This window comes from Schistocerca nitens, chromosome 4, assembly GCF_023898315.1.
Source record: "Schistocerca nitens isolate TAMUIC-IGC-003100 chromosome 4, iqSchNite1.1, whole genome shotgun sequence".
In the NCBI taxonomy this organism is placed as follows: Eukaryota; Metazoa; Arthropoda; class Insecta; order Orthoptera; family Acrididae; genus Schistocerca; species Schistocerca nitens.
The window spans coordinates 814,416,993-814,443,448 of record NC_064617.1 but is presented as its reverse complement, the minus strand read 5'-3'; the positions used below and the strand labels follow the sequence as shown (position 1 = coordinate 814,443,448).

Here is a 26,456-nt window from a genome sequence, read left to right as displayed (position 1 = left end):
TGAGGTAAGGATCCATTTTATTGTCATGCACTTGTTTTAAAACTCATTCACAAAACTTAAACCCTGTGCGCAGGATCACTAGGTCGAAGTTCTTGTACTGCAGATATTTTATAGGACCTTAGCGCAAGCAGCTTAGCACCTCTTAGAACAGAGGTGCACGATATTTGTGTTTGCTGTGAAAGACGTCTAAGAGACTTTTTAGGGGAATTCTCCAGGCAATGTCATCGAGATAAGCTTCAGTGAGCACAGTACATCATTGTTTATGCTTCTTGTCTTACACACTTCCTGTTTCATGAAATTTATTCACTAATTTGTGAACTGCATCACAACTCTGATCTCTGACACCTGGAAACTTCTGTTCTTGCCATTGTTGTGGCCGACAAGACAATATGTCTGCGTGGCCTTCAGGCTAAAAAACTGGGGCAGGTGCAGCTTCCTTGGCCGGCCTGCAATACCCCAGACAGGCTGACATCAGCTAAATGGAACACCCTGCATTACCACAACGTTGTTACTTTCTCTGTTTAATAGAGGTAAAGTTAACGAGATCCTGAAAATATGGTGTCTTCTCAACAGATGCAAAGTTTTGCACTGCCTGTTACCTGAACGTCAACTGGCACAAACCACAACAAGATGAGAGTCCCATTATCTGGAGCCTCAATTTGCTTCATTGTAGTAATTCAACAAATGGAATGTGGAAGTATATACTGTATTATATGTGTGTTAAAGTCATTCAGTTACTGGCTGACCTTTATAACATTAACTTCATGTTAGTACGGTAAAAGGCTTTTGAAGCTTTTGTGTGAAAAACAGGAGAATAAACAGTGAAGTTAAGTTACTTGTAAGGAAATATTTGAACTATTTAAGAAGGAAATATATTAATTTCAGTATACAGGAACAGAATTGAGAGTAAAGTCTTTCATGTTCAGCCTCAAAAATTGATGACATTGAAATACAAGGAGAATAGAACGTCCACAATTTAAAAGTGCAGACCGTAACACACAAATTCTGAAGAGCACAAATAGGTCATTAAAGTTTGTGAATATTTAAAAGAGATCTCATGCTGTAAACAGCACCAAGTTCTCATCCCTGGTCATCTACTTATTTAGATTTATGTTACCGAGCATTAAGCATTACCAATCTATTAATCAGTGAAGTCCCTCAATAAAGAAACTTACTTTTTACTGCAAGGTTCACACATCTCTGGGCGAATAATTGTCTTTGAGCAAAATGCATGAGGCCTGTTATTAATTATTTTATCAGCACCAAAATTAAATCCACCAACATGAGGACTCGGTTGTATGGATTGCTTGTGACTGGCTTTTGGTGTCAATGACTCATCTGTATCAGAAGACACTGGAAAGAGAGAACAAGAAATTTAGTATTTCTGTAATGGGTAGCACACACAAGTAATACTAATCATTACTCAAATTAAAAAAAAAAAAGGTAACAGTATTTTTAATGCAGTTGTTACTCAGAAATAAATGCATCAAGAGAGTGTTGTCATGTCGCAATGCAATCCCAACCAAACAGATTTAAAAATGGTAAACTGTAAGCCGACTGCATGAAATTGTGGCAATGGGGGTGGTCCCACCGCTGAATCTATTAGAGATTCGTGTATCACATATGAGAGATTATTCATGAAACTGAATTACAATTTTCATTGTGAAAGCTTCTTAAAGGTGTCAAAAATCACCAACACTGTCTGCCCCCACACAATTTTCTATTTCTTCCAGTGAGAGTTTACGAAAATCACTATTTTGATACTTCATCTGCAGCCCCTATCCCAAAGGAATGTCCATTACATAAATTGCTCAGGAAAATAAATGCATAATGCACGAATATGTAAAATTTTGGTTTGTAATGCATTGTATAAGTGATATAGCGTTAGACGATCAACCACAACAAAATAAAATGTGCATGTAGTAGTTATTAAACCTAAAATACAAAACCAATCACAATTTTTGTATAACAGTCAATAGAAATAAAAAGACCCACTGAAGATGATATACAAGTTTGAAACACGTTTGAGTAAAAAGTAAAACAGAGAAAGCTTAAAATTTTGGAGAGTGTGAAGTATTTAAAACACCAATTTAATTTGCAAACATGGGATAAACAGCAACAGGTTGTTTCACCACCAGGTGTTGTTATGAGCATATGCATAGAAGTATAGAGGGCAGTACGATATGCTGCGATCACTGCTAGATAACCCAGCCTCTCGTTCGAACTAACATACCTAAACCACACCAAAAGTGCTTGAATCCCAATCTTGAATGACTGAGTGAGTGAGCAAGAAAACGCTGATGGAAGTTTGGGTACAGAGGTACAGAAATTCAAAAAGAATGCAAATACAATCCACTATCTGAAAGGTTAGAAAACTGCAAATCACAATATAATGTTAAATGTAACAAGGTGGAATGCTCGAGTTGCTGTAATACCATTCCTAATACCAACATTTTTTTTTCCTTTCCTTTTCTCCCCTTCTTTAGTGGTCTACTCCACATGTAATAGATGTACCAAACATATATGGAGTTTCCAAATTCTTATTGAAGGTGTATTTCTCAGAAATTTGCTATGGAGTGTATAGATTGCTGGCAACAAACAGTACCAACCAATAACCAATAGTTTTAACAGACAATTTATTTCAAGAATTTGTCTTAAGATTAACATACCATTATTGAAACCCTAATTACTTTCTTCCTACACAAGATCTTATCTTTTTTCCATTGTGTAACTCAAAAGCTATCTTTATTCAAAATTTGTTAGTTACTACAATGTTCAAATCTTAGAATGTGACCCCCATAATTTCAGTGTTATTGTCTTTTCCTTGCAATTTTCCTAGAACAACTTCTTAGTTCCGGAATGAAATTTTCACTCTGCAGTGGAGTGTGCACTGATATGAAACTTCTTAGTTGATGGATTAATTGAATTAGATAATTTAAATCTCTAGAAAAATCAGGCAGTCTTTATAAATCCCAGTGCACATCCAAACTTCTGCCCCCATCAACCATCATTTTACCATTTTAAGGACAGCAAGGCAAATGTGAATCAAACAAATGCCTCTGCCAACTATGTTTACGGTTTTCATTTGATGATGTACATTATTATATGAAATGTAACAGCTTTACATTTTTAAATTATGCAATTTTCATCTAACAAATGGTTCAAATGGCTCTGAGCATTATGCGACTTAACTTCTGAGGTCATCAGTCGCCTAGAACTTATAACTAATTAAACCTATCTAACCTAAGGACGTCACACACATCCATGCCCGAGGCAGGATTCGAACCTGCGACCGTAGTGGTCGCTCAGCTCCAGACTGTAGCGCCCAGAACCGCACGGCCACTCCGGCCAGCTTTTCATCTAACACATATATTCAAATAGGTGCTGGGCACAAAGGTATAGTATGTGGGAAGTGAGTATTCAAAGAATACAAATACTGTATCATTCAGCATGATATTTAAAGCAAGTCTCTACTCTGGAGTCATCATATAATAATCCTTATCAGTCACTTTAAGTTTAAAGTAAGTCCGTAGTCGGCAATCAACAAGTACCAACACTATGTAACATTCAGCGCTAATCAGTATTATTTCTTATATGTTGAGTGGAATATATGAAAAATTAACAGCTGATCATCATTGTGACTGATAACACAAGTAAACATAATAAATGTTAATGATGTGTGCGCTGAATTTAGAACCTTTGAGGAGGTATGTCTGGCTTTTTGTTTTAACGTTACGTGCAAGTTCTTCAGATGTATAAGTGAATGCAGCTGATCAAGTGAATAAGAAGATGCAGGCTGGGATTATGTGCCTGTAGAGGAAAGCAGTTCATAACTGAGAAAAACATTTCTGTATAAAAAGGGGAAGTAACAAACAGTAACAATAAAAAACCTGAAAATGCTAAAAATAATGCACAAAGTTGCCTGAAGTAGGAGACAATGGAAGAGTACAACAAGCAATTAAGAAACAAATATACCAGAATGGGTATTTCACTTTGTAGAAGAGTGTAGGCTGTCGTGAAACTTTCTGATTGACTATGCGCTATAATGGAACTTTGACCCAGACACTTAGCTTCTGTAGAGGTTGCATACCACTAGATGCTGTGGGGCATGGCTGGACAAGTTTACAGGTAAAAACATTTTTCACCAAAGTAGATGGTCCTGGTTAATGTCTACATCTGACGAACAGCTTATGAATGCCATGAAGACTCAAATTAATACTCTTTTTAAATACTTTGGGTTGAAGCTGGAAAGTAAAACAAAAGTTATGTAGGTATTTGAAAGTTCGTTCTCACCAAGAATAGAGCGCAAATTACCAACCTTGCTAACAGCTGCAGTCTCAGGAAAAAATTACCAAGCGATATTGAACTGCTGTGCATCTTTTTCCGTACCCTATAAGTATGACATACTACAATGTCCTATAACTGGATAGATTGGGGGAGATATGCTCACAAAACAGCGATAGGAGACCATACAAAGGTTAAAGGAATGTACAAGCTTTCACAGCAAGCGAGTCCTTATTCTGTCAGAATGGTTGAAGGGGAATGACAAGGGATGAAGGGAAAGGACAACTGATATCCAGGAAATTGGGAGAGTTCTGATATTGACCAGAACACCAGGTCAGGGGAGACTTATCAAAAAATGTTCAAATGTGTGTGAATTCCCAAGGGATCAAACTGCTGAGGTCATCGGTCCCTAGACTTACACACTACTGAAACTAACTTATGCTAATACCCCCCCCCCCCACACACACACACACGCTCACTTACGCACGCACGCTAACCTCTGGCAGGAGGGGCTGCGCAATCCATGACATGGCGCCTGAAACCGCATGGCCATTCCGTGCGGCGGAGACCTATTAAATGTGATGAGAAGGAAGATTAACTGTTGGAGATTGCATTGGATAAGATTTGAAAATCTAAAAGCTTGAAGGTGGAAGGTGGAGTAATAAGTGTGAAAGAAACTACTGACAAGCTGGTAGAGTTCATAAGAGTGGAAAGCTAAGGGCATTATATGTTGTATAGGTGCATGGTGGGAAAAATAGACAGGTCAGAAAAATAAAACTAAACAGGAATGAAGAAAGGAGTAGTTACTCAGAAGAAATGCTGACACCGAGGAAATTAAAGAAAATAATGAACGTGAATCAAGACTAGGTGGGTGGCACCAACCAAGGACTTTTAGAGCCAGTTCCCACTTGTGAAGCCATGAAAAACTTGTGCCTAGTGGAAGAATACAGATGGCATGTGTTGCAAAACAGGTACCGAGGTCATGACTCATGTTGTACAGCAGGATCTGCAACAGGACACTGAGTGACGCCAATGTACACCCTCTGCCTATACCCATTCATCCTAAGTAATACCTTAGTGATAGTCATACCAATGTAGAAAGCTGAACACTGTTTACGATATGTATGTCATTTCACAGGTGGCTCTCCCTTTGATAGCGTATGTTTTGCCAACTAACGGGCAGTCACAGGCACAAGCCACAGGTTAGGGAAATGGGCGCAGAAGGTGCACAGGGTGTGACCAGGTTTTTTAACTTAAACAGTTTTCAGGTAGGTTTCATGAACTTTCCCAGTTCAATTTATTGTTTTAATTCTTTCTTATCATATAGTCCATTTTTCTTGGGAGAAATTCTGGCCCACTCACTCGTCCTTAAAATTTTCGTATTAATTTGCCTATGTTTTTCCCATCCTTTTCCCCCGATTGTTTCCCTTACTTCCCCCTGTGCTTTTTTGCTACTCCCACCATCTATAATAGTCCAAACCCACCTCTTTCACCACAATGAATCCCGTCACCTGCTTTTGAACTATCACAACTGACATTTCACACTGTTTCTTGAAATCTGCTTGTCACTGGGAGTTACCCCCAAAATAAGGCCCTGTTTCTGGATGTAATGCTGCTCTACACCAAGCCCTTTTACAGTTTCAAATACAGCACTCTCTTGCACTTACCCAGTTGATCTGTGTCCTATATGCCTTATCTGCCTATTTTCTTTTTACCACACTCCTCTCCTACAAAATCCTACAATTATCTGCCCCTTGTGTGTCCTTTGATGGTCTCATCCATCATGCCAACTTGAAACTAGAACAGATCACACTTTACCCTCTCCTACAGAACGAAATTGGCCAACTTGCTCATCATTCCCTAGCCTTTGCCAATGCCTCGAAGACCCAGCCACAACAGTACAGTGTTCTCAAACTCTCATCCAAGTCCCTCTTCCCTCATGAAATATCTGTATTATCCAATGGTTTCACTTTCAGCACTAAACCTGCATTTATTCATGATTTTGACTGATTAACTGAGAGGGTTTATGGGACCAAACGGCCACCTCATCAGTCCCGCAGTTAGGCACACAAGAAAGAGGGTCTGCCAAAAGTGGATGGATCCAGTCAGCAGAGTCAAATTATAATATAATGAAGTTACAACACACACAGTAAAAGACACAGAAGGTGAGAACAAATCTAGAAACTCGAAAAAAGGGGCATCTTTCTGTGGGGGAGTGGCCATGGGGTGCCAGACCCAGAAAACAAGCAGAGAGGTCCCAACCACAACCATCCTGCCTCTGCTCAAAGAGTAAAGTAAAACCTTATGTCTGGAAATAAAAACAACTTTCACGGAGGAAACTGAGGACCAGGTCAACGATCCGTAAATAGTCTGCTAATATTATAATTAGGGAAACAGGAAAACTACTGTTGTTGTTGTGGTCTTCAGTCCTGAGACTGGTTTGATGCAGCTCTCCATGCTACTCTATCCTGTGCAAGCTTCTTCATCTCCCAGTACCTACTGCAACCTACATCCTTCTGAATCTGCTTAGTGTATTCATCTCTTTGTCTTCCTCTTCGATTTTTACCCTCCACGCTGCCCTCCAATGCTAAATTTGTGATCCCTTGATGCATCAAAACATGTCCTACCAACCGATCCCTTCTTCTAGTCAAGTTGTGCCACAAACTTTTCTTCTCCCCAATCCTATTCAATACCTCCTCATTAGTTACGTGATCTACCCACCTTATCCTCAGCATTCTTCTGTAGCACCACATTTCGAACGCTTCTATTCTCTTCTTGTCCAAACTGGTTATCGTCCATGTTTCACTTCCATACATGGCTACACTCCATACAAATACTTTCAGAAATGACTTCCTGACACTTAAATCTATACTCGATTTTAACAAATTTCTCTTCTTGAGAAATGCTTTCCTTGCCATTGCCAGTCTACATTTTATATCCTCTCTACTTCGACCATCATCAGTTATTTTACTCCCTAAATAGCAAAACTCCTTTACTACTTTAAGTGTCTCATTTCCTAATCTAATCCCCTCAGCATCACCCGATTTAATTTGACTACATTCCATTATTCTCGTTTTGTTTTTGTTGATGTTCATCTTATATCCTCCTTTCAAGACACTGTCCATTCCGTTCAACTGCTCTTCCAAGTCCTTTGCTGTCTCTGACAGAATTACAATGTCATCGGCGAACCTCAAAGTTTTTGCTTCTTCTCCATGAATTTTAATACCTACTCGGAATTTTTCTTTTGTTTCCTTTACTGCTTGCTCAATATACAGATTGAATAACGTCGGGGAGAGGCTACAACCCTCTCTCACTCCCTTCCCAACCACTGCTTCCCTTTCATGTCCCTCCACTCTTAGAACTGCCATCTGGTTTCTGTACAAATTGTAAATAGCCTTTCGCTCCCTGTGTTTTACCCCTGCCACCTTCAGAATTTGAAAGAGAGTATTCCAGTTAACGTTGTCAAAAGCTTTCTCTAAGTCTACAAATGCTAGAAACGTAGGTTTGCCTTTTCTTAATCTTTCTTCTAAGATAAGTCTTAAGGTTAGTATTGCCTCACGTGTTCCAACATTTCTACGGAATCCAAACTGATCTTCCCCGAGGTCCGCTTCTACCAGTTTTTCCATTCGTCTGTAAAGAATTCGCGTTAGTATTTTGCAGCTGTGACTTATTAAACTGATAGTTCGGTAATTTTCACATTTGTCAACACCTGCTTTCTTTGGGATTGGAATGATTATATTCTTCTTGAAGTCTGAGGGTATTTCGCCTGTCTCATACATCTTGCTCACCAGATGGTAGAGTTTTGTCATGACTGGCTCTCCCAAGGCCATCAGTAGTTCTAATGGAATGTTGTCTACTCCCGGGGCCTTGTTTCGACTCAGGTCTTTCAGTGCTCTGTCAAACTCTTCACGCAGTATCTTATCTCCCATTTCGTCTACATCTACATCCTCTTCCATTTCCATAATATTGTCCTCAAGTACATCGCCCTTGTATAAATCCTCTATATACTCCTTCCACCTTTCTGCCTTCCCTTCTTTGCTTAGAACTGGGTTGCCATCTGAGCTCTTGATATTCATACAAGTGGTTCTCTTCTCTCCAAAGGTCTCTTTAATTTTCCTGTAGGCAGTATCTATCTATCACTATACTTAGCACAAAGGGGACATTCCATGAACATGTGGGATACCACCCGTCTAACACCACGACCACATTGTGGGGGCAGTTCATTACGGAGGAGGAAACGATGGGTGAGGCTGGTATGACCAATGTGTAGACAGCATAAAACAGTGGACTCCTGAGAAGAGCGGAAGGAATATTGCCAAACTGCAGTAGACTTCTTGCGTGTGCGGAGTTTATTACTATGAGCAGTAGTGCACCAGATGTCATTCCACTTTTGGACAAAGACCAGATTTGACATAGACAGGCATTTCAGCAGCTGGAATCATGAAAGGGAATGGTAGGTAAGTATGTGTTCTCTAGCCAAACTGTCAGCCTGTTGTTTCCCTGAGATGCCCACGACTTGGGAGGACCCAGAAAATAACAATCGAGCAGGTGGCACAACCAAGGGCAGAGAGAAGGTTATGGATAGCAGAGATCAAAGTGTGACAAAAGTAACATCGGTCGATAGCCTGCAGGCTGCTCATTGAGCCTGAACAAATTAAAACACTATTTGGGCGGGGGGGGGGGGGGGGGGGGGGAGGCCTAAGAAACATAATGGAGGGTTTTTTGAATGGCTAGAAGCTCTGCTGTGGACACACTACATGATCCCAGCAATAAATGATGTTCTAAGCCAGTAAGAGACACGAAAGCATATCTCACCTTATCAATTGTCTTAGAACTATCAGTGTAGAAGATGGTGGCACCCTGGAACTGTGCAAGGATGGCACATACAAGACGCCAGAATACCACAGGGGTGACACAGATCTTAGGACCCTGGAATAGGTCGGTCCCAATCCGTGGTCTAGGCACCATCGAGGTAGGATATGTGAGGAAATATATGGGGTGCATTCTAGCGAGTGGAGATGGAGATCCCGAGAGAGGGAAGTGAGACATATGCCAACCGGCCGTCCCACCCATGGGCAGGTGTCAGGAGGGAGACATCCCTCATTTGCAAAGAGGCTAGGGGACACAAAATGGACAGGACACTGGCGAATGGCGATTGCGTAAGAAACCATGAGTTGCGTCCATCGTATTTGTAGAGGGGGAATCCCCACTTCTGTGAGGAAACTTTCAATGGAACTAGTACGAAAGGCAGCAAAAACCATACGCACCCCACAATGGTGAACAGGGTCAAGTAGCTGCGAAGTGGAAGGAGCTGCTGAGCCATTAACCTGACAACCATAATTTAGTCTGGACATGACCAGATCTCGATAAAGATGGAGAAGAGTGGTACAGTTTGCACCCCAAGATTGTGGGCCAGGATGCGGAGAGCATTAAGCTTCTGCATGCTTGTAGTCTTTAGGCGGCAAATACAGGGCAACCATGTAATATTTTTATCAAAAATAAGGTCCAAGAAACGGGACTGCTACAACATCGATGAGTGGTTGCCTAAATAAAATTCTGGTTCGGGGTGTACAGTGAGTTGACGACAAAACTCCGTAACACACATTTCGGTGGGAGAAAACTGGAAGCCATGGGAGGTGGCCCACAAAGGGGCGAGTCAGATGGCACCTTGGAGTTGGTGCTCAGCAGATGCTACCGTGTGGGAGCTGCACCAGATGCAAAAATCATTGACGTACAATGGCGAGGTAACCAGAGACCCAACAGAGGTTCAAAGCCCACTGACGGCTATGAGGAAGAGTGTGACACTTAGCACAGAACACTGTGGGATACAGTACCCCTGAAATCGAGGGGCATTGAGTGAAGTGCCAACTCTAATAAAAAAAGAGAGAAAGAGAGAGAGAGAGAGAGAGAGAGAGAGAGAGAGAGAGAGAGAGAGAGAGAGAGATTCGAGTGCCCAACATAAACTGAAGCCAACCATCCTCTCAAGCAGTTTGCAAAGTACATTCGTCAGGATAATTGGGCAGTAGATGTTGAGAGAAGTTGTGTTCTCCCTGGGCTTAAGGCCGGGGATAACTATACTGTCTCACCATTGTGACAGAAAAGCACCAATGAGCCAAATGCCTTTGAGAACCCTGATGAGACGCTGCCTCTGGGGAATGTCCAAGTGTTGGATAATCTGCTTGTGAATGGAATCCGGGACTGGGGCAGTGTGTCATGCAAGAATTCCCATTCAGTGAAGGTCTTAGTATAGGGTCAGCAAGGTGCGGGATGAAACAGAGGGGGTCTGTTCAACTTAGCGTTTCTGCCAGAGAATAGGATAGGAAGACGACACTGACGTGCACAGAGCACCTTGGAGGTTAAGACCCTGGACTGGCGGCCCAGAAGGCTACGGAGCTTGAACCAAACCTGCAATGAAGAGTGTAATGTACTTAACTGTCGGAGATAAAGTTAATCTCATGTGAAAAGTACGATGCCCACAGTAATGAGTTAAGGTAATTTCATTATGTTGCCAGAAAATGTGTTTAATTTATTTAATTATGAATATTTTCTTTTATGATAAATATTGGATTCGTTTAAGATGTTAAATGCTGTAAATTTATATGTATTTATTTATATGTATCTTTGAAGATTATTAAGAATGTCTGCAACTTCCGGGCACAAGTTGGCTTGCCCGCCACTTCTTTGTCTGTATTGGAGGGAGATGGACGTGTTTATGTGACAAGTGCAGTATAATGGATTTAAAGTATCAATGTTCATAGTGAAAATGGTGTAGTTACTAACAAAAAGTACAAATAAATATAATGTTTAGCTGAAAGTATTTCAGATTTGGTAGTGTTTATTTCAAACAAGAAGAAAACCCAGGCCATGCTTGTTGGAATGATTAATTTTGCAGACAAAACTTCGAGAACCCCCTAGACAAACAAGACCTGCAGTGTGTAATCTTTCAGCAGCTACTAAAAAATAAGTCTTGCTGAAATTGTGCCGGGACTGCCCGTATTATTCTCATTCAAAAAACACGTGGTGAGAGTGTGGTCCTACCACAATATACCGCGTAAGATTCCACAATTGTTCAGTTATCAAGAAATGAGATAGGTAACAACCAGTACAATATGGTGGCGTCGTCCGGGATTATTGAGAACGTTACCGAAATAAATTACAATCGAGATTGCGAAGAAAACGACAGAATTCGTACATCCTGGATGAAAATGTTCAAGGAAGTCTTATGCTGATAGCTTCAAGACAATGGAATGCAGTTACTGGAGCAATAATAATGGCGCAATAAGAAATAAGAAAAAAGTGTAAAGTGTTGTAAAAAAAGGGCAATATTCATATAAGTATATTGTTTCAGTGTTGTGAATTCCATCACGCACCAATCAACAAAGAAGATGTAATAAGATAAGAAAATCGGTGAACAGTAAACTGGGAGTAAGATAATTTAGTATCCTTTAGAAAAGATAAATTTATTGTATTTTGTTTATTCCTGTGTAAAAAGATGACTATTGTAAAAGATGAAAGTATTGACGACGGTGTCGCCAACGCTAGTACTGATGTAAATTTATCATACAAAAGTGAATGCAACAGTAACAGTCTGGATCCTGTATACAAAGTTGAAACTCGTACGGAAAGACAGTATGAAGTTAAAGACATGTTATCAACAATAATAAATTATATGGAGGGAAAATTTAAGGCAATTGATGACACTAACAGACAAAATGGGCAGTGGTTAGGAAATATTACAGACAGACTTGATGCTAATGAGATTCGTTTGAAACAAATGGAGCAAAACAACGCTGCTCAGTTAGACCAGAATCTTAAGCTCATCAGTGATAGATTTGAAAAACAGTTCAAAGAATATGAAAATAAAAATGACCATCACTTTCAAAAAGTAGAAGCAAAGATTTCCAGTTTGAGTTGTAATATGGTTAAGATCACTGGTAAGGTCAATTATGTCGGGAGAAAAGTTAAAAATGTAGATGCAAAAGTAAAATATCTGAAAACTGAAGTTAGTACAGGTAGAGAGAAAATCCGTAATGCGTTTAAAGTTGTGCATTCAGATATCAAACATGTAGAAGAAACAGTATCTGATTGTATTTCTATTGTAGACGATAAAATTATTCAAGTAGAAAGCAAATTTAAACAAAAGATAGGGATTATTACTGAAAAAATAAATGTAAATAACCAGATAAGCAAAAATGAAGTCAAGAGTTTATAAAGTAGTATTAATGGCATCACTAAGAAACTTGAAATTGTTAGTAGCAATATCGTCAACAATAGTTTGCCGAACAATATTGGCACTTTGTGGTGCAACATTCCAGTAAAAAACTTTTCAGATGAGAGCAGTATGCATCTGGTAGATTTCCTGCAGCACTGCAAAGATAACTTTTTTCCAAATATGAATGATAATTTGAAAATTAAATTTGTGAAAAGATTTCTAGAAGGTGAAGCATTGTCATGGACTAATCATTATCGTACAAAGGGAATGGCTTGTGCAGAGTTTGAGGAGAGCTTCTGAAGTAAATTCTGGTCAGAGACAGAACAAGCAAGAATAAAAAGTGAATTCTTGAATGGACCTGTTTATAAACATGAGTTTGGTAGCATGAAGCAATTTTGCAGATATCAGTTAAGGAAACTTACTCACCTAAGCAAACCTTCTGATGAACTCACTCAAATCGATGCACTTAAAAGGAGGCTACCGTATGAACTACAGTGAGAGTTAGCTTATGGTCCAGATGACACTATAGATCAGTTTTTGGAATATGCTGACAAACTAGACAGAATTAATGAGAAAACGGGTAAACCACCACACCATAGTCAAAACCATTTTCAAAAGACAGGACATACAAATTGGTGAAACACACAACACGATAAAAAGGAACCACACAAATTTGAAAGTAGGGATTCTCATCAGAGAAATCACCAGTGCAACTTCAAGGGATCACAAGGACACAATTTCCATTACAAGGGTCAATATGGAAATAGTCATAATCAATTTGGTAACAGACACTTTGGAATTAAACCAAAGGAGTGGAATAGTCATAATGGTATGGGGAGAACTGCAACAGGAGTTAAAAAACTGAATAGGGCTCCATTGGCGGTCCGCAAGGTAGGAGCTACTTATACACAAATGGAAAGGGCCAACCCAAACTGTCAAACTAAACAGAAAGATACCAGTGACATAATGAGTAATTATTTTAAAGAGAAGTGTTATCCCATTAATGTAGTATCTGTTACAAATAATATATGTCATACAAATAAATCAGAAACAAAAGATAAGTTATTTAAAGACACTGATTGCTTAGAAAACTGAAGAATCAAACAGATTCATTCTATGAGTGGGCTGAGAGGGGCACCTTGCTGGAAAACAGTTGTTCAAATGATCAAAGTGTATTAGGAAGTAGAGGACTTATGGAAGTCTGGTGGGCTAGGAATGATAAGAGCACCTAGTAAAGATGATTTAAATGTGTATCTGCATACTGAAGGTGAGGGTGCAGAGGATCAATAGGAAAATTTTTGCGATGCTGATTGGGAAGAAAAGGCGATCGAGGATAGCAGTGAAGAAAGGTGTTTTATTGGTGTAAGTGAGGAGTTGGAAGCTTTAGGGATTACTAATATAAAAGAGGATAGTAATGAAATTAGTGAGGTACACATGAACACAGTTGACAATTTGAATGATAAGGATGCCAGAATTTTTGACAATGAGTTATTTGATCTTGATACATGTACGAAAAACGAGAAGGAATTGACAGCAGGTAGTCTTAACAGCATTAGGGGAGTAGATGATGAAATGTCAGATAGTGAGCAATTTTTGTTTAACTTATGGGTTAACAGTAGTGCCATTAAGGATGATGAAAAGGTGACAGTCGATATATGTGAAACTTTGTATCCAGAAAGGTGGTATAGAATTAAGTATCACAGTGCACAAATGTTAAGAGATAAATATAAAGGAGAGAGACACAATAGCACAAATGAATGTAGTTGGATTAATGAAATATTCAGGAATAGTAACCAGGCCAAAGAAAAGGCAATTAGGGTAATAACAGCATCTAACTCTGGTAGTAATGATATAGGTAAGGACACCGGAAAGGGATATAGATTTAGTGAAATTGAAGATGACTTATTACATGACAATATTAACAAAAAATTTGACTTTGATGTGAGCAGGCCGTTTGTAAGTAGGCTGTTTATGTTTTCTTATTGGCAAAGTTACGTAGCGCTCTGTATGAAAATCACTGTCTGTGCTGTGTGCAGTCTGTGGCTAGTTTGCATTGTTGTCTGCCATTGTAGTGTTGGCAGCTGGATGGGAACAGCGCGTAACGTTGCGCAGTTGGAGGTGAGCCGCCAGCAGTGGTGGATGTGGGGAGAGAAATGGCGGAGTTTGGAAATTTGTAAGACTGGATGTCATGAACTACTATATATATATTATGACTTTTGAACACTATAATAAAAAACCATGGACCTTCCCGTTGGTGGGGAGGCTTGCGTGCCTCAGTGATACAGATGGCCGTACCGTAGGTGCAACCACAACGGAACAACGGAGGGGTATCTGTTGAGAGGCCAGACAAACATGTGGTTCCTGAAGAGGGGCAGCAGCCTTTTCAGTAGTTGCAGGGGCAACGGTCTGGATGATTGACTGATCTGGCCTTGTAACATTAACCAAAACGGCCTTGCTGTGCTGGTACTGCGAACGACTGAAAGCAAGGAGAAACTAAAGCCGTAATTTTTCCCGAGGACATGCAGTTTTACTGTATGATTAAATGATGATGGCGTCCTCTTGGGTAAAATATTCCGGAGGTAAAATAGTCCCCCATTCGGATCTCCGGGCGGGGACTACTCAAGAGGATGTCGTTATCAGGAGAAAGAAAACTGGCGTTCTACGAATCGGATTGTGGATGTCAGATCCCTTAATCGGGCAGGTAGATTAGAAAATTTAAAAAGGGAAATGGATAGGTTAAAGTTAGATATAGTGGGAATTAGTGAAGTTCAGTGGCAGGAGGAACAAGACATTTGGTCAGGTGACTACAGGGTTATAAATACAAAATCAAATAGGGGTAATGCAGGAGTAGGTTTAATAATGAATAAAATAATAGGAGTGCGGGTTAGCTACTACAAACAGCATAGTGAACACATTATTGTGGCCAAGATAGACACAAGGCCCATGCCTACTACAGTAGTACAAGTTTATATGCCAACTAGCTCCGCAGATGATGAAGAAATAGATGAAATGTATGACGAGATAAAAGAAATTATTCAGGTAGTGAAGGGAGACAAAAATTTAATAGTCATGGGTGACTGGAATTTGTCAGTAGGAAAAGGGAGAGAAGGAAACATAGTAGGTGAATATGGATTGGGGGGAAGAAATGAAAGAGGAAGCCGCCTTGTAGAATTTTGCACAGAGCATAACTTAATCATAGCTAACACTTGGTTCAAGAATCATAAAAGAAGGTTGTATACATGGAAGAGGCCTGGAAACACTGAAGGTTTCAGATAGATTATATAATGGTAAGACAGAGATTTAGGAACCAGGTTTTAAATTGTAAGACATTTCCAGGGGCAGATGTGGATTCTGACCACAATCTATTGGTTATGAACTGCAGATTGAAACTGAAGAAACTGCAAAAAGGTGGGAATTTAAGGAGATGGGACCTGGATAAACTGACTAAACCAGAGGTTGTAGAGAGTTTCAGGGAGAGCATAAGGGAACAATTGACAGGAATGGGGGAAAGAAATACAGTAGAAGAAGAATGGGTAGCTCTGAGGGATGAAGTAGTGAAGGCAGCAGACGATCGACGAGGGCTAATAGAAATCCTTGGGTAACAGAAGAAATATTGAATTTAATTGATAAAAGGAGAAAATACAAAAATGCAGTAAATGAAGCAGGCAAAAAGGAATACAAACGTCTCAAAAAGGAGATCGACAGGAAGTGCAAAATGGCTAAGCAGGGATGGCTAGAGGACAAATGTAAGGATGTAAAGGCTTGTCTCACTAGGGGTAAGATAGATACTGCCTACAGGAAAATTAAAGAGACCTTTGGAGAGAAGAGAACCACTTGTATGAATATCAAGAGCTCAGGTGGAAACCCAGTTCTAAGCAAAGAAGGGAAAGCAGAAAGGTGGAAGGAGTATATAGAGGATTTATACAAGGGCGATGTACTTGAGGACAATATTATGGAAATGGAAGAGGATGTAGATGTAGACGAAATGGGAGATAAGATACTGCGTGAAGAGTTTGACAGAGCACTGAAAGACCTGAGTCGAAACAAGGCCCCGGGAGTAGACAACATTCCATTAGAACTACTGATGGCCTTGGGAGAGCCAGTCATGACAAAACTCTACCATCTGGTGAGCAAGATGTATGAGACAGGCGAAATACCCTCAGACTTCAAGAAGAATATAATAATTCCAATACCAAAGAAAGCAGGTGTTGACAGATGTGAAAATTACCGAACTATCAGTTTAATAAGTCACAGCTGCAAAATACTAACGCGAATTCTTTACAGACGAATGGAAAAACTGGTAGAAGCGGACCTCGGGGAAGATCAGTTTGGATTCCGTAGAAATGTTGGAACACGTGAGGCAATACTAACCTTATGACTTACCTTAGAAGGAAGATTAAGAAAAGGCAAACCTACGTTTCTAGCATTTGTAGACTTAGAGATAGCTTTTGACAATGTTAACTGGAATACTCTCTTTCAAATTCTGAAGGTGGCTGGGGTAAAATACAGGGAGCGAAAGGCTATTTACAATCTGAACAGAAACCAGATGGCAGTTATAAGAGTCGAGGGGCATGAAAGGGAAGCAGTGGTTGGGAAAGGAGTGAGACAGGGTTGTAGCCTCTCCCCGATGTTATTCAATCTGTATATTGAGCAAGCAGTAAAGGAAACAAAAGAAAAATTCGGAGTAGGTATTAAAATCCATGGAGAAGAAATAAAAAGTTTGAGGTTCGCCGATGAGACAGCAAAGGACTTGGAAGAGCAGTTGAGTGGAATGGACAGTGTCTTGAAAGGAGGATATAAGATGAACATCAACAAAAGCAAAACGAGGATAATGGAATGTAGTCAAATTAAATAGGGTGATGCTGAGGGGATTAGATTAGGAAATGAGACACTTAAAGTAGTAAAGGAGTTTTGCTATTTAGGGAGTAAAATAACTGATGATGGTCGAAGTAGAGAGGATATAAAATGTAGACTGGCAATGGCAAGGAAAGCGTTTCTGAAGAAGAGAAATTTGTTAACATCCAGTATAAATTTAAGTGTCAGGAAGTCATTTCTGAAAGTATTTGTATGGAGTGTAGCCATGTATGGAAGTGAAACATGGACGATAACTAGTTTGGACAAGAAGAGAATAGAAGCTTTCGAAATGTGGTGCTACAGAAGAATGCTGAATATAAGGTGGGTAGATCACGTAACTAATGAGGAGGTATTGAATAGGATTGGGGAGAAGAGAAGTTTGTGGCACAACTTGACTAGAAGAAGGGATCGGTTGGTAGGACATGTTTTGAGGCATCAAGGGATCACAAATTTAGCATTGGAGGGCAGCGTGGAGGGTAAAAATCGTAGAGGGAGACCAAGAGATGAATACGCTAAGCAGATTCAGAAGGATGTAGGTTGCAGTAGGTACTGGGAGATGAAGAAGCTTGCACAGGATAGAGTAGCATGGAGAGCTGCATCAAACCAGTCTGAGGACTGAAGACCACAACAACAACAATAAAAAAAAGAGAGGCCATTATCTTCGCTATTGACATTTCTTTGTCGAAAGCATTGCAAATATGACATGCTCAAACTTGAAAACATATGATTATACTGTGGAGCTCTTAATTTATGACATTTACTAAAATGCCTAATGAAACGATGAGAAACATTTCACGGCTTTGTCTTGCTAGTTGAGAGAAATGCCATATGGCTTGCTTTATGTATTTATCTATTCAATTTGTTTAATATCTAGTTTCTAGCTGCACTGCAGCATTGGTTAAAATAAAATTTAATAGATGTACTAATATAGTTATTTTATGCCTACAGATCCAGTCAATAAGAAATTTATGATCTACTTCCAAGAAAACGAGGGCACATAGACATTTCCCTTCACAGGAATGGCATAAATGATTTTTTTTTACGATTTGGTAACTTATCTCCTAGTGTAAGTACTCGTGATGCATCACTCTGGTGTTAAGATGTGACATAGGTATTAAAAATGGCCATTTTTACTGTAATATTTTTTCTGCTTGAGCTATGTATGTTTAGGTATAAGTTATTGCATGTGCTGCTGCTGTTTGCCAGGCATAGTCCTACTGAATTTTACATTGTATTAAGCTAGTTTTACTACTCATTTATTTTTCTTGTTTGCTGCGCATTGCCTTATATTAGTTGTAATATTGCATTTGCTTTGCTAATTTATGCTGCTTACTTTGCCAATTTGAATTTTTGTTATTGCTGTTTGTGTTAATTTGTTATGTGCTGCTGCATTGCCTTGTCCCTTGGTATATATATCTGAGCTCAGTAGATTTCAGTTAGCTTAAGAGGGGGTAGACTATATAAGAAACTAACTATGATGAATTGGAAGAAATGCATTGAGAAGCTATAAGAAAATGATTTGGCAAAAAATACTGTACAGTGGAGAAAAACTATTTTTGAAAGAGGATGTGAACAGAATACAGAAAGCAGGCTTAGATAGGACTTTTGGGAATAATGATGAACGAAGGGAGATCTCCATGCAAAATACTGCAGTAAAACAAACCCTGTCCTTTCCTTTTGTGTCATCCCTCTATGTGTTTGTGTACCCTTGTGTATTTGTGTTTTTCCTGTCTTTATGTGTTTAGCTGATGAGAGCTATGTTGTAGAATTTTTCTAATACTATGTTATTTACTTTGTAAAGATGTTTAGACATTATTTATTCTGTTTTGTTGCTCATATGTGAAGGTGATGTTTCAAAAGTTAGTCTGATCTTTATGTATGTACTTATGTCATTATTTTTGTAACACTGATGTATATGTTTATTTCTATTCTTTTGTAAAGCCTGTGTTACTACAAGTGTTATCTGTATTGTTATGTTCTTTAATGATGTATTTTGTACCTTTGTTATTGTATTTTTATGTTATCAAATTGTAATTGTTACCAGTTCTTCAAATTAAGTATCATTTCACTGCACACGTTTCTGTTCGTCATAATATATGCACAGTATGTGAGAAGTTGGGACTGTTAGTGCTTGCACGTGTGTTGATAATTCAGCGAGGGACTGGATAACAGCATTGCTGGTTCTAAGGACATTTCAAAAAAAATTTTTGTGAGTGCACAAGTGGTGGTTTATGGACTTGCTATATTGTCCGCAAGACTCTTCGATGGTGATTGTGCACCTGCACAGTCGCAACAGATGGTTGCTGGCTGTCTCTACAAGGACTACAGTGGGTCTACACCTTTGGTGATCCACCAATACCATTATTTCTACAAGGACTGCAGTGGGTCTGCACCTTTGGGGGCCCACCAATACCGTAATCTCTACCAGGACTACAGTGGGTCTACTCTGTGATGACCTACCTACCAATATTATTCAAAACTTCGACTCACTCTGCGGTGGGTTTGCTCTGTTGTGGCCCATTACCTTGCTGCATGTCAAGAGTCAGCACTGTCTTTCCGTTGGAAGGACAACACTACTTCTTCAAGACTGCATGGAAATCCACTACTTCCGTGTGCATTTTCTTCTACTGCTCAGACTTTGAGAAAAACACTGCTATTTTACTGTGATGAACGATCAGGACTGTCTTTATGGACTGTGAGAAAATTTTAGCTTTTGACCAACATTGTAACAATAAGGGTGTACATTTGATTTCTTTGTTATTGTAATGAAGAAAAATTTTATATCATTACTGGCCACTGCTCAAAACAATTTGTAAAATTTTTTGTGGGGAGCATGGGGGCTATGTAAGTAGGCTGTTTATGTTTTCTTATTGCCAACGTTACGTAGCACTCTGTATGAAAATCACTGGCTGTGCTGTGTGCAGTCTGTGGCTAGTTGGCATTGTTGTCTGCCATTGTAGTGTTGGGCAGCTGGATGCTAACAGCGCGTAGTGTTGCGCAGTTGGAGGTGAGCCACCAGCAGTGGTGGATGTGGGGAGAGAAATGGCGGAGTTTGGAAATTTGTAAGACTGGATGTCATGAACTGCTATGTATATTATTTCAACACTATTAAGGTAAATACATTGTTTGTTCTCTATTAAAATCTTTCATTTGCTAACTATGCCTATCAGTAGTTAGTGCCTTAAGTAGTTTGAATCTTTTATTTAGCTGGCAGTAGTGGTGCTCGCTGTATTGCAGTAGTTCGAGCAACGAAGATTTTTGTGAGGTAAGTGATTTGTGAAAGGTATAGGTTAATGTTAGTCAGGGACATTCTTTTGTAGGGATTTTGAAAGATTGTGTTGCGCTAAAAATACTGTGTGTCAGTTTAAACACAGTCATGTATAATTGTTCTAAGGGGACGTTCCACGTTTATTGATGTGCAGATAGGATCATGGAAAGGAAAGTGTTTAGTGGACACAGGAAATCAAGTATCTGGGATACCAGAATCATTAAGTAAAAAACTAAATACTAATAAGGATTATGTTGAGTTACCTATAGTAGGAATTAAAATAAGAGGTGCTACCGGGAAGCACAGTAACAGTAAATCAATAAGAAGTCAGGCTTTTATTACTTTTGAAATTGAAGGAGTATCATGGTCACATGAGTGTCTCGTCATTCCTGATCTCACAGAGGATTTTATCCTAGGCATGTCTTGGATAACAAAAGTAAGTGCAGCATTTGACTGGGCAGGACAGAAATTAATGATGACTCTACCAAGTGGTGAAGTAATCGCTATGAAAATTCTTACATCTAATGTGTTCTGTATGAATAAGACTGTGAACAGTATTGAATTTACAAAAGAAGGTAAGTACATTGAAAGTCATGTCACAGATTTTGATACAGATGAGATAGAGTTTGAAAAGTTGGTAAATGAAAAAGTAGCCGAAGCTAGAGAACTAACTGAGAACCAAAAACAAGATTTGAAATTATTTTTGTGGGAATATAGTGACGTATTTAGCAATATACCAGGTAAAGTAATTGGATACCAATGTACTTTACAGTTGAAGCCACATGAACCTTTCTTTACAAAACCGTACAGTATTCCAATCTCGAAAAGGGTAGTAGTGGAGAAAGAATTACAAAAGATGGAAGTGTGTGAAATCATTGAGAGGAGTATAAGCCCTTATAATAATCCCTTAGTCATTGTAAATAAACCTAATGGGTAAGTCAGGTTAGTAATAGATTCCAGACAGTTAAACCAATGTTTATACAGAGAAACTGACCACCCAGAGAACATCGATGAGTTGTTACACAAATTTAAAAATATCCAAATTATGTCAAGCCTTGACCTAACTTCAGGTTTTCATCAAGTACCTCTTGCAATTAGTTCTAGAAAGTACAATGCTTTCTTATACAATGGGAGATGTTACCAGTATTGTGTAGTGCCTTTCGGATTAAATGCATCAGTCACAAAAATTTATAAGGGCACTAGACTATGTACTTGGCCAAGAAGTTGTGTCAGAATTAACAATTTATGTAGACGATATATTAGTGTCAAATCAAAGTTGGGAGGATCATTTCAAGTTATTGAAAAAGGTGTGTGACAAACTCAGAAGGGGGGGAATGACATTAAAACTGGAAAAACGTAAATTTGGTGTGTCAGAACTCAAATTCTCTGTGGATTCTATCGAAAATATATAAATGGACAATGCCTTAATGTAACATGTTTAAGCAACTTACTTAGAAAAAATGCTACATGGAATTGGTCTGAAGAGTGTCAGAAAGCATTCGATAAAATTAAGAATGAACTTTGTAAGAACAGTCTTTTACACAGACCAGATTTTAGTTTGCCATTTTGTCTTCACACTGACAGTAGCGATTATGGACTAGGAGCAGAACTATTTCTGAAGAAAGTTGTGAATGGAAAAAATCTTCAATGTACTATTGCATTTGCCAGCAGAATGTTACTTAAACATGAGAGAACTTACACAATCACAGAAAAAGAATTACTCGCAGTACACTGGGTGTTTACAAAATTTAAAACATACCTGTTAGGACACAAGATAAAAGTGTATTCAGACCACAAAGCTTTAAGTTACTTGCAGGAGTGTAGACTATATCACAGTGGATTAACTAGGTGGGCAATGTCCATGCAACAGTTTGACTACGAAATTGTGTATATTAAGGGGTCAGAAAATGTAGTAGCTGATGCTTTATCCAGGTTACCAGTAGGAGGAGATCAGGAAATGTTTGATCAAGAGGAAGAAAAGGAATTTAAAATAAGATACATGAAGGGAATCCAAGATGAAAAGCTCATAAGGATACTTTGCAATAACATCAGGAGGGGAAAAAATAAAGATCCTAATTGGAAATTGGTTAAGGACTGTTTAGGCAAAAGAGGGTATGATAAACTTGACAAATACTATGAGGTCTTTAAGGGAACACTCTTTAGAAGAACAATTGGAAGCTATGTTGGCCAGAGTGTGAGGCAGACAAGTTAATAAAGTACATCCATGAGAGTTATGGTCACTGTGGAATACAGAAATGTGTAAAAAAGTTACAAGAAAATATCTACTTTTATAACATGGTAAAGAAGGTGAGGAACGAAATATCAACATGCGACAAATGTCAAAGAGTAAAAGTAAGCAACAGAACATGTCAGGGAGAAATGCAGAATATCATTCCAGATAAGCCATTACATTTAGCAGCTGTAGACTTTTATGGTCCTTTACCTAAAAGCAAAGGTGGCCATTGTTTTATATTAATCAAGGTTGATGTATTTTCCAAAGTAATTAAACTTTATTCTGTTCGAAAAGCTACAAGTAAAGAGATCATTTCAAAGATTAAGAGAGATTACTTCAAGAGTGTAGGGAAACCTAAAGCTATACTATCTGATAATGGTTCACAATTTGTTTCACAAAACTGGAAAGCATTCATGGAAAAAACTAACACAAAACACATCTTGATATCCGTGTACAACCCATCTTCAAACCCAGCAGAAAGGTACATGAGAGAAACAGGGAGACTTTGCAGGACATATTGTAGTCAAAAACACCCTAGTTGGTCTGACCATGTAAACAACTTCGAGGATATCATGAACAGCTTGCAGCATAGCTCTACTGGGTTTTCACCCTATGAAATTATGTTTCAATCTCAGACCAGCTAATCTTATTTCTGAATTAATAGACTTTCCACAACGTAGCTTAATATCAATGAAAGAATGTGAAGAGATTGTAAAGAAAACCATGAAGAAACTAGGTGAAGCTAGGAAAAACAGACATGATAGGAAAATAAAGGCCACCACATTCAGTGTAGGCGACCATGTCTTAGTGAAATCCCACAAACAATCGAAGTTACTAACAGCAGAATTCAAGAAGTTCTTTGATATTTACATGGGGCCATTTGAGATTATTGACAACCCCCACCCAAATGCATACCGATTAGTATATCCCAAGTCGAGAAAGCTGTTTGGTCTTAGAAATGTTTCTTTGAAGCCATATATTGAGAAAAGAACAAATTGAGCCTACAAACATGCCCTTATCTGCAAAGAATTTTACTGGAAAAGAAAAAAAAAATCAAAATGCTGTGAGATAAAGTCACAGGAACAAATTGCAGTCACCATACTACGCCATATAACATATCTCATGCAAAATGATGTATCTAGACTGATTGTCACTTAATTCTATTATGAGATTAGATTTCATGATTCCAACATGCTTGTTTAAGTAATTGTACAGTATTTAATGAATTGCAAAATATGAAAACTTGATAAATGAGGGATTTTATTTTACTGAGGATGCTTGGAGACAGGTCATGTCACCCACCCCAACAGTTGAGAATAGCAAATTTCATAATTTGGCAAATCTTGCTCAGTCACTTAAATCGACCATAATGCTTATAAAATATGTTCTCTAGTTAATAGACTATACTTTCTTGTATATGCAAGTGTGGTTTTGTTTTACATCATGCTCACCATGATTACCATTTTTGTTCAGCTATGTTGATAACACAACACAGATACTTTGCTTATTTCGCCTCTTACTCTTCATATATATCACATAATCTACAAGGCTCATGAGAGAATAGTATTGATGAACTGAAATACTTTTGCTACCTCAGTGACGATCTAGGAGTTAGTGATATGTCTATTCTAATATGAGAAAATGTTTTAACTTTAGTATTATGTTACAGTAAATTTCTGGGCAATAAACTGATATGTGTGTATATGTAATTTATGTTGTGAGACAAAGGAGGAAGTCAACGGGTGATGTAAGAATAAACAGTTTACTAGAGTTGTGATAAAAAGTTGTATACAAGCCACGACAGTGATGCAATTTCTGTATCGGACTGACAAGTGGACCAGGGTACATTTTTAAGTCCTGGTGGGCTATTGTAATGTAATTAACTGTCGGAGATAAGGTTTATCTCATGTGGAAAGTACGATGCACACAGTAATGAGTTAAGGTAATTTCACTACGTTGCCAGAAAATGTGTTTAATTAATTTAATTATGAATATTTTCTTTTATGATAAATAATGGATTCGTTTGAGATGTTAAATACTGTATAATTATATTTATCTTTGGAGTTTATTAAGGTCAGTAGGCCAAAGAATCTAGAATGCAGGAATGTCTGCAACTTCCAGGCACATATTGGCTTGCCCGCCACTTCTTTGTCTGTATTGGAAGGAGATGGATGTGTTTATGTGGCAAGTGCAGTATAATGGATTTAAAGTATCAATGTTGTTGTTGTTGTTGTTGTTGTCGTCTTCAGTCCTGAGACTGGTTTGATGCAGCTCTCCATGCTACTCTACCCTGTGCAAGCTTCTTCATCTCCCAGTACCTACTGCAACCTACGTCCTTCTGAATCTGCTTAGTGTATTGATCTCTTGGTCTCCCTCTACGATTTTTACCCTCCATGCTGCCCTCCAATGCTAAATTTGTGATCCCTTGATGCCTCAAAACATGTCCTACCAACCGATCCCTTCTTCTAGTCAAGTTGTGCCACAAACTTCTCTTCTCCCCAATCCTATTCAGTACCTCCTCATTAGTTACGTGATCTACCCACCTTATCGTCAGCATTCTTCTGTAGCACCACATTTCGAAAGCTTCTATTCTCTTCTTGTCCAAACTGGTTATCGTCCATGTTTCACTTCCATACATGGCTACACTCCATACAAATACTTTCAGAAACGACTTCCTGACACTTAAATCTATACTCTATGTCAACAAATTTCTCTGCTTCAGAAACGATTTCCTTGCCATTGCCAGTCTACATTTTATATCCTCTCTACTTCGACCGTCATCAGTTATTTTACTCCCTAAACAGCAAAACTCCTTTACTACTTTAAATGTCTCGTTTCCTAATCTAATCCCCTCAGCATCACCCGATTTAATTTGACTACATTCCATTATCCTCGTTTTGCTTTTGTTGATGTTCATCTTATATCCTCCTTTCAAGACACTGTCCATTCCGTTCAACTGCTCTTCCAAGTCCTTTGCTGTCTCTGACAGAATTACAAAGTCATCGGCGAACCTCAAAGTTTTTACTTCTTCTCCATGAATTTTAATACCTACTCCGAATTTTTCCTTTTGTTTCCTTCACTGCTTGCTCAATATACAGATTGAATAACATCGGGGAGAGGCTACAACCCTGTCTCACTCCTTTCCCAACCACTGCTTCCCTTTCATGCCCCTCAACTCTTATAACTGCCATCTGGTTTCTGTACAAATTGTAAATAGACTTTCGCTCCCTGTATTTTACCCCTGCCACCTTCAGAATTTGAAAGAGAGTATTCCAGTTAACGTTGTCAAAAGCTTTCTCTAAGTCTACAAATGCTAGAAACGTAGGTTTGCCTTTTCTTAATCTTTCTTCTAAGATAAGTCGTAAGGTTAGTATTGCCTCACATGTTCCAACATTTATACGGAATCCAAACTGATCTTCCCCGAGGGCCGCTTCTACCAGTTTTTCCATTCGTCTGTAAAGAATTCGCGTTAGTATTTTGCAGCTGTGACTTATTAAACTGATAGTTCGGTAATTTTCACATCTGTCAACACCTGCTTTCTTTGGTATTGGAATTATTATATTCTTCTTGAAGTCTGAGGGTATTTCGCCTGCCTCATACATCTT

At 38.7% G+C, this 26,456-nt stretch overlaps 1 protein-coding gene across 1 annotated transcript in view; it reads right to left on the bottom strand.

Moving 5' to 3' along the window:
* The window catches only part of LOC126253232 (rac GTPase-activating protein 1-like), a 163,668-nt gene that overhangs the window by 70,726 nt on the left and 66,486 nt on the right, over positions 1-26,456 (bottom strand). Inside the window, exon 6 of the mRNA XM_049954422.1 lies at positions 1,176-1,353. Coding sequence (XP_049810379.1) covers positions 1,176-1,353 — 178 coding nt within the window. The remainder of the gene's footprint in view (positions 1-1,175; positions 1,354-26,456) is intronic.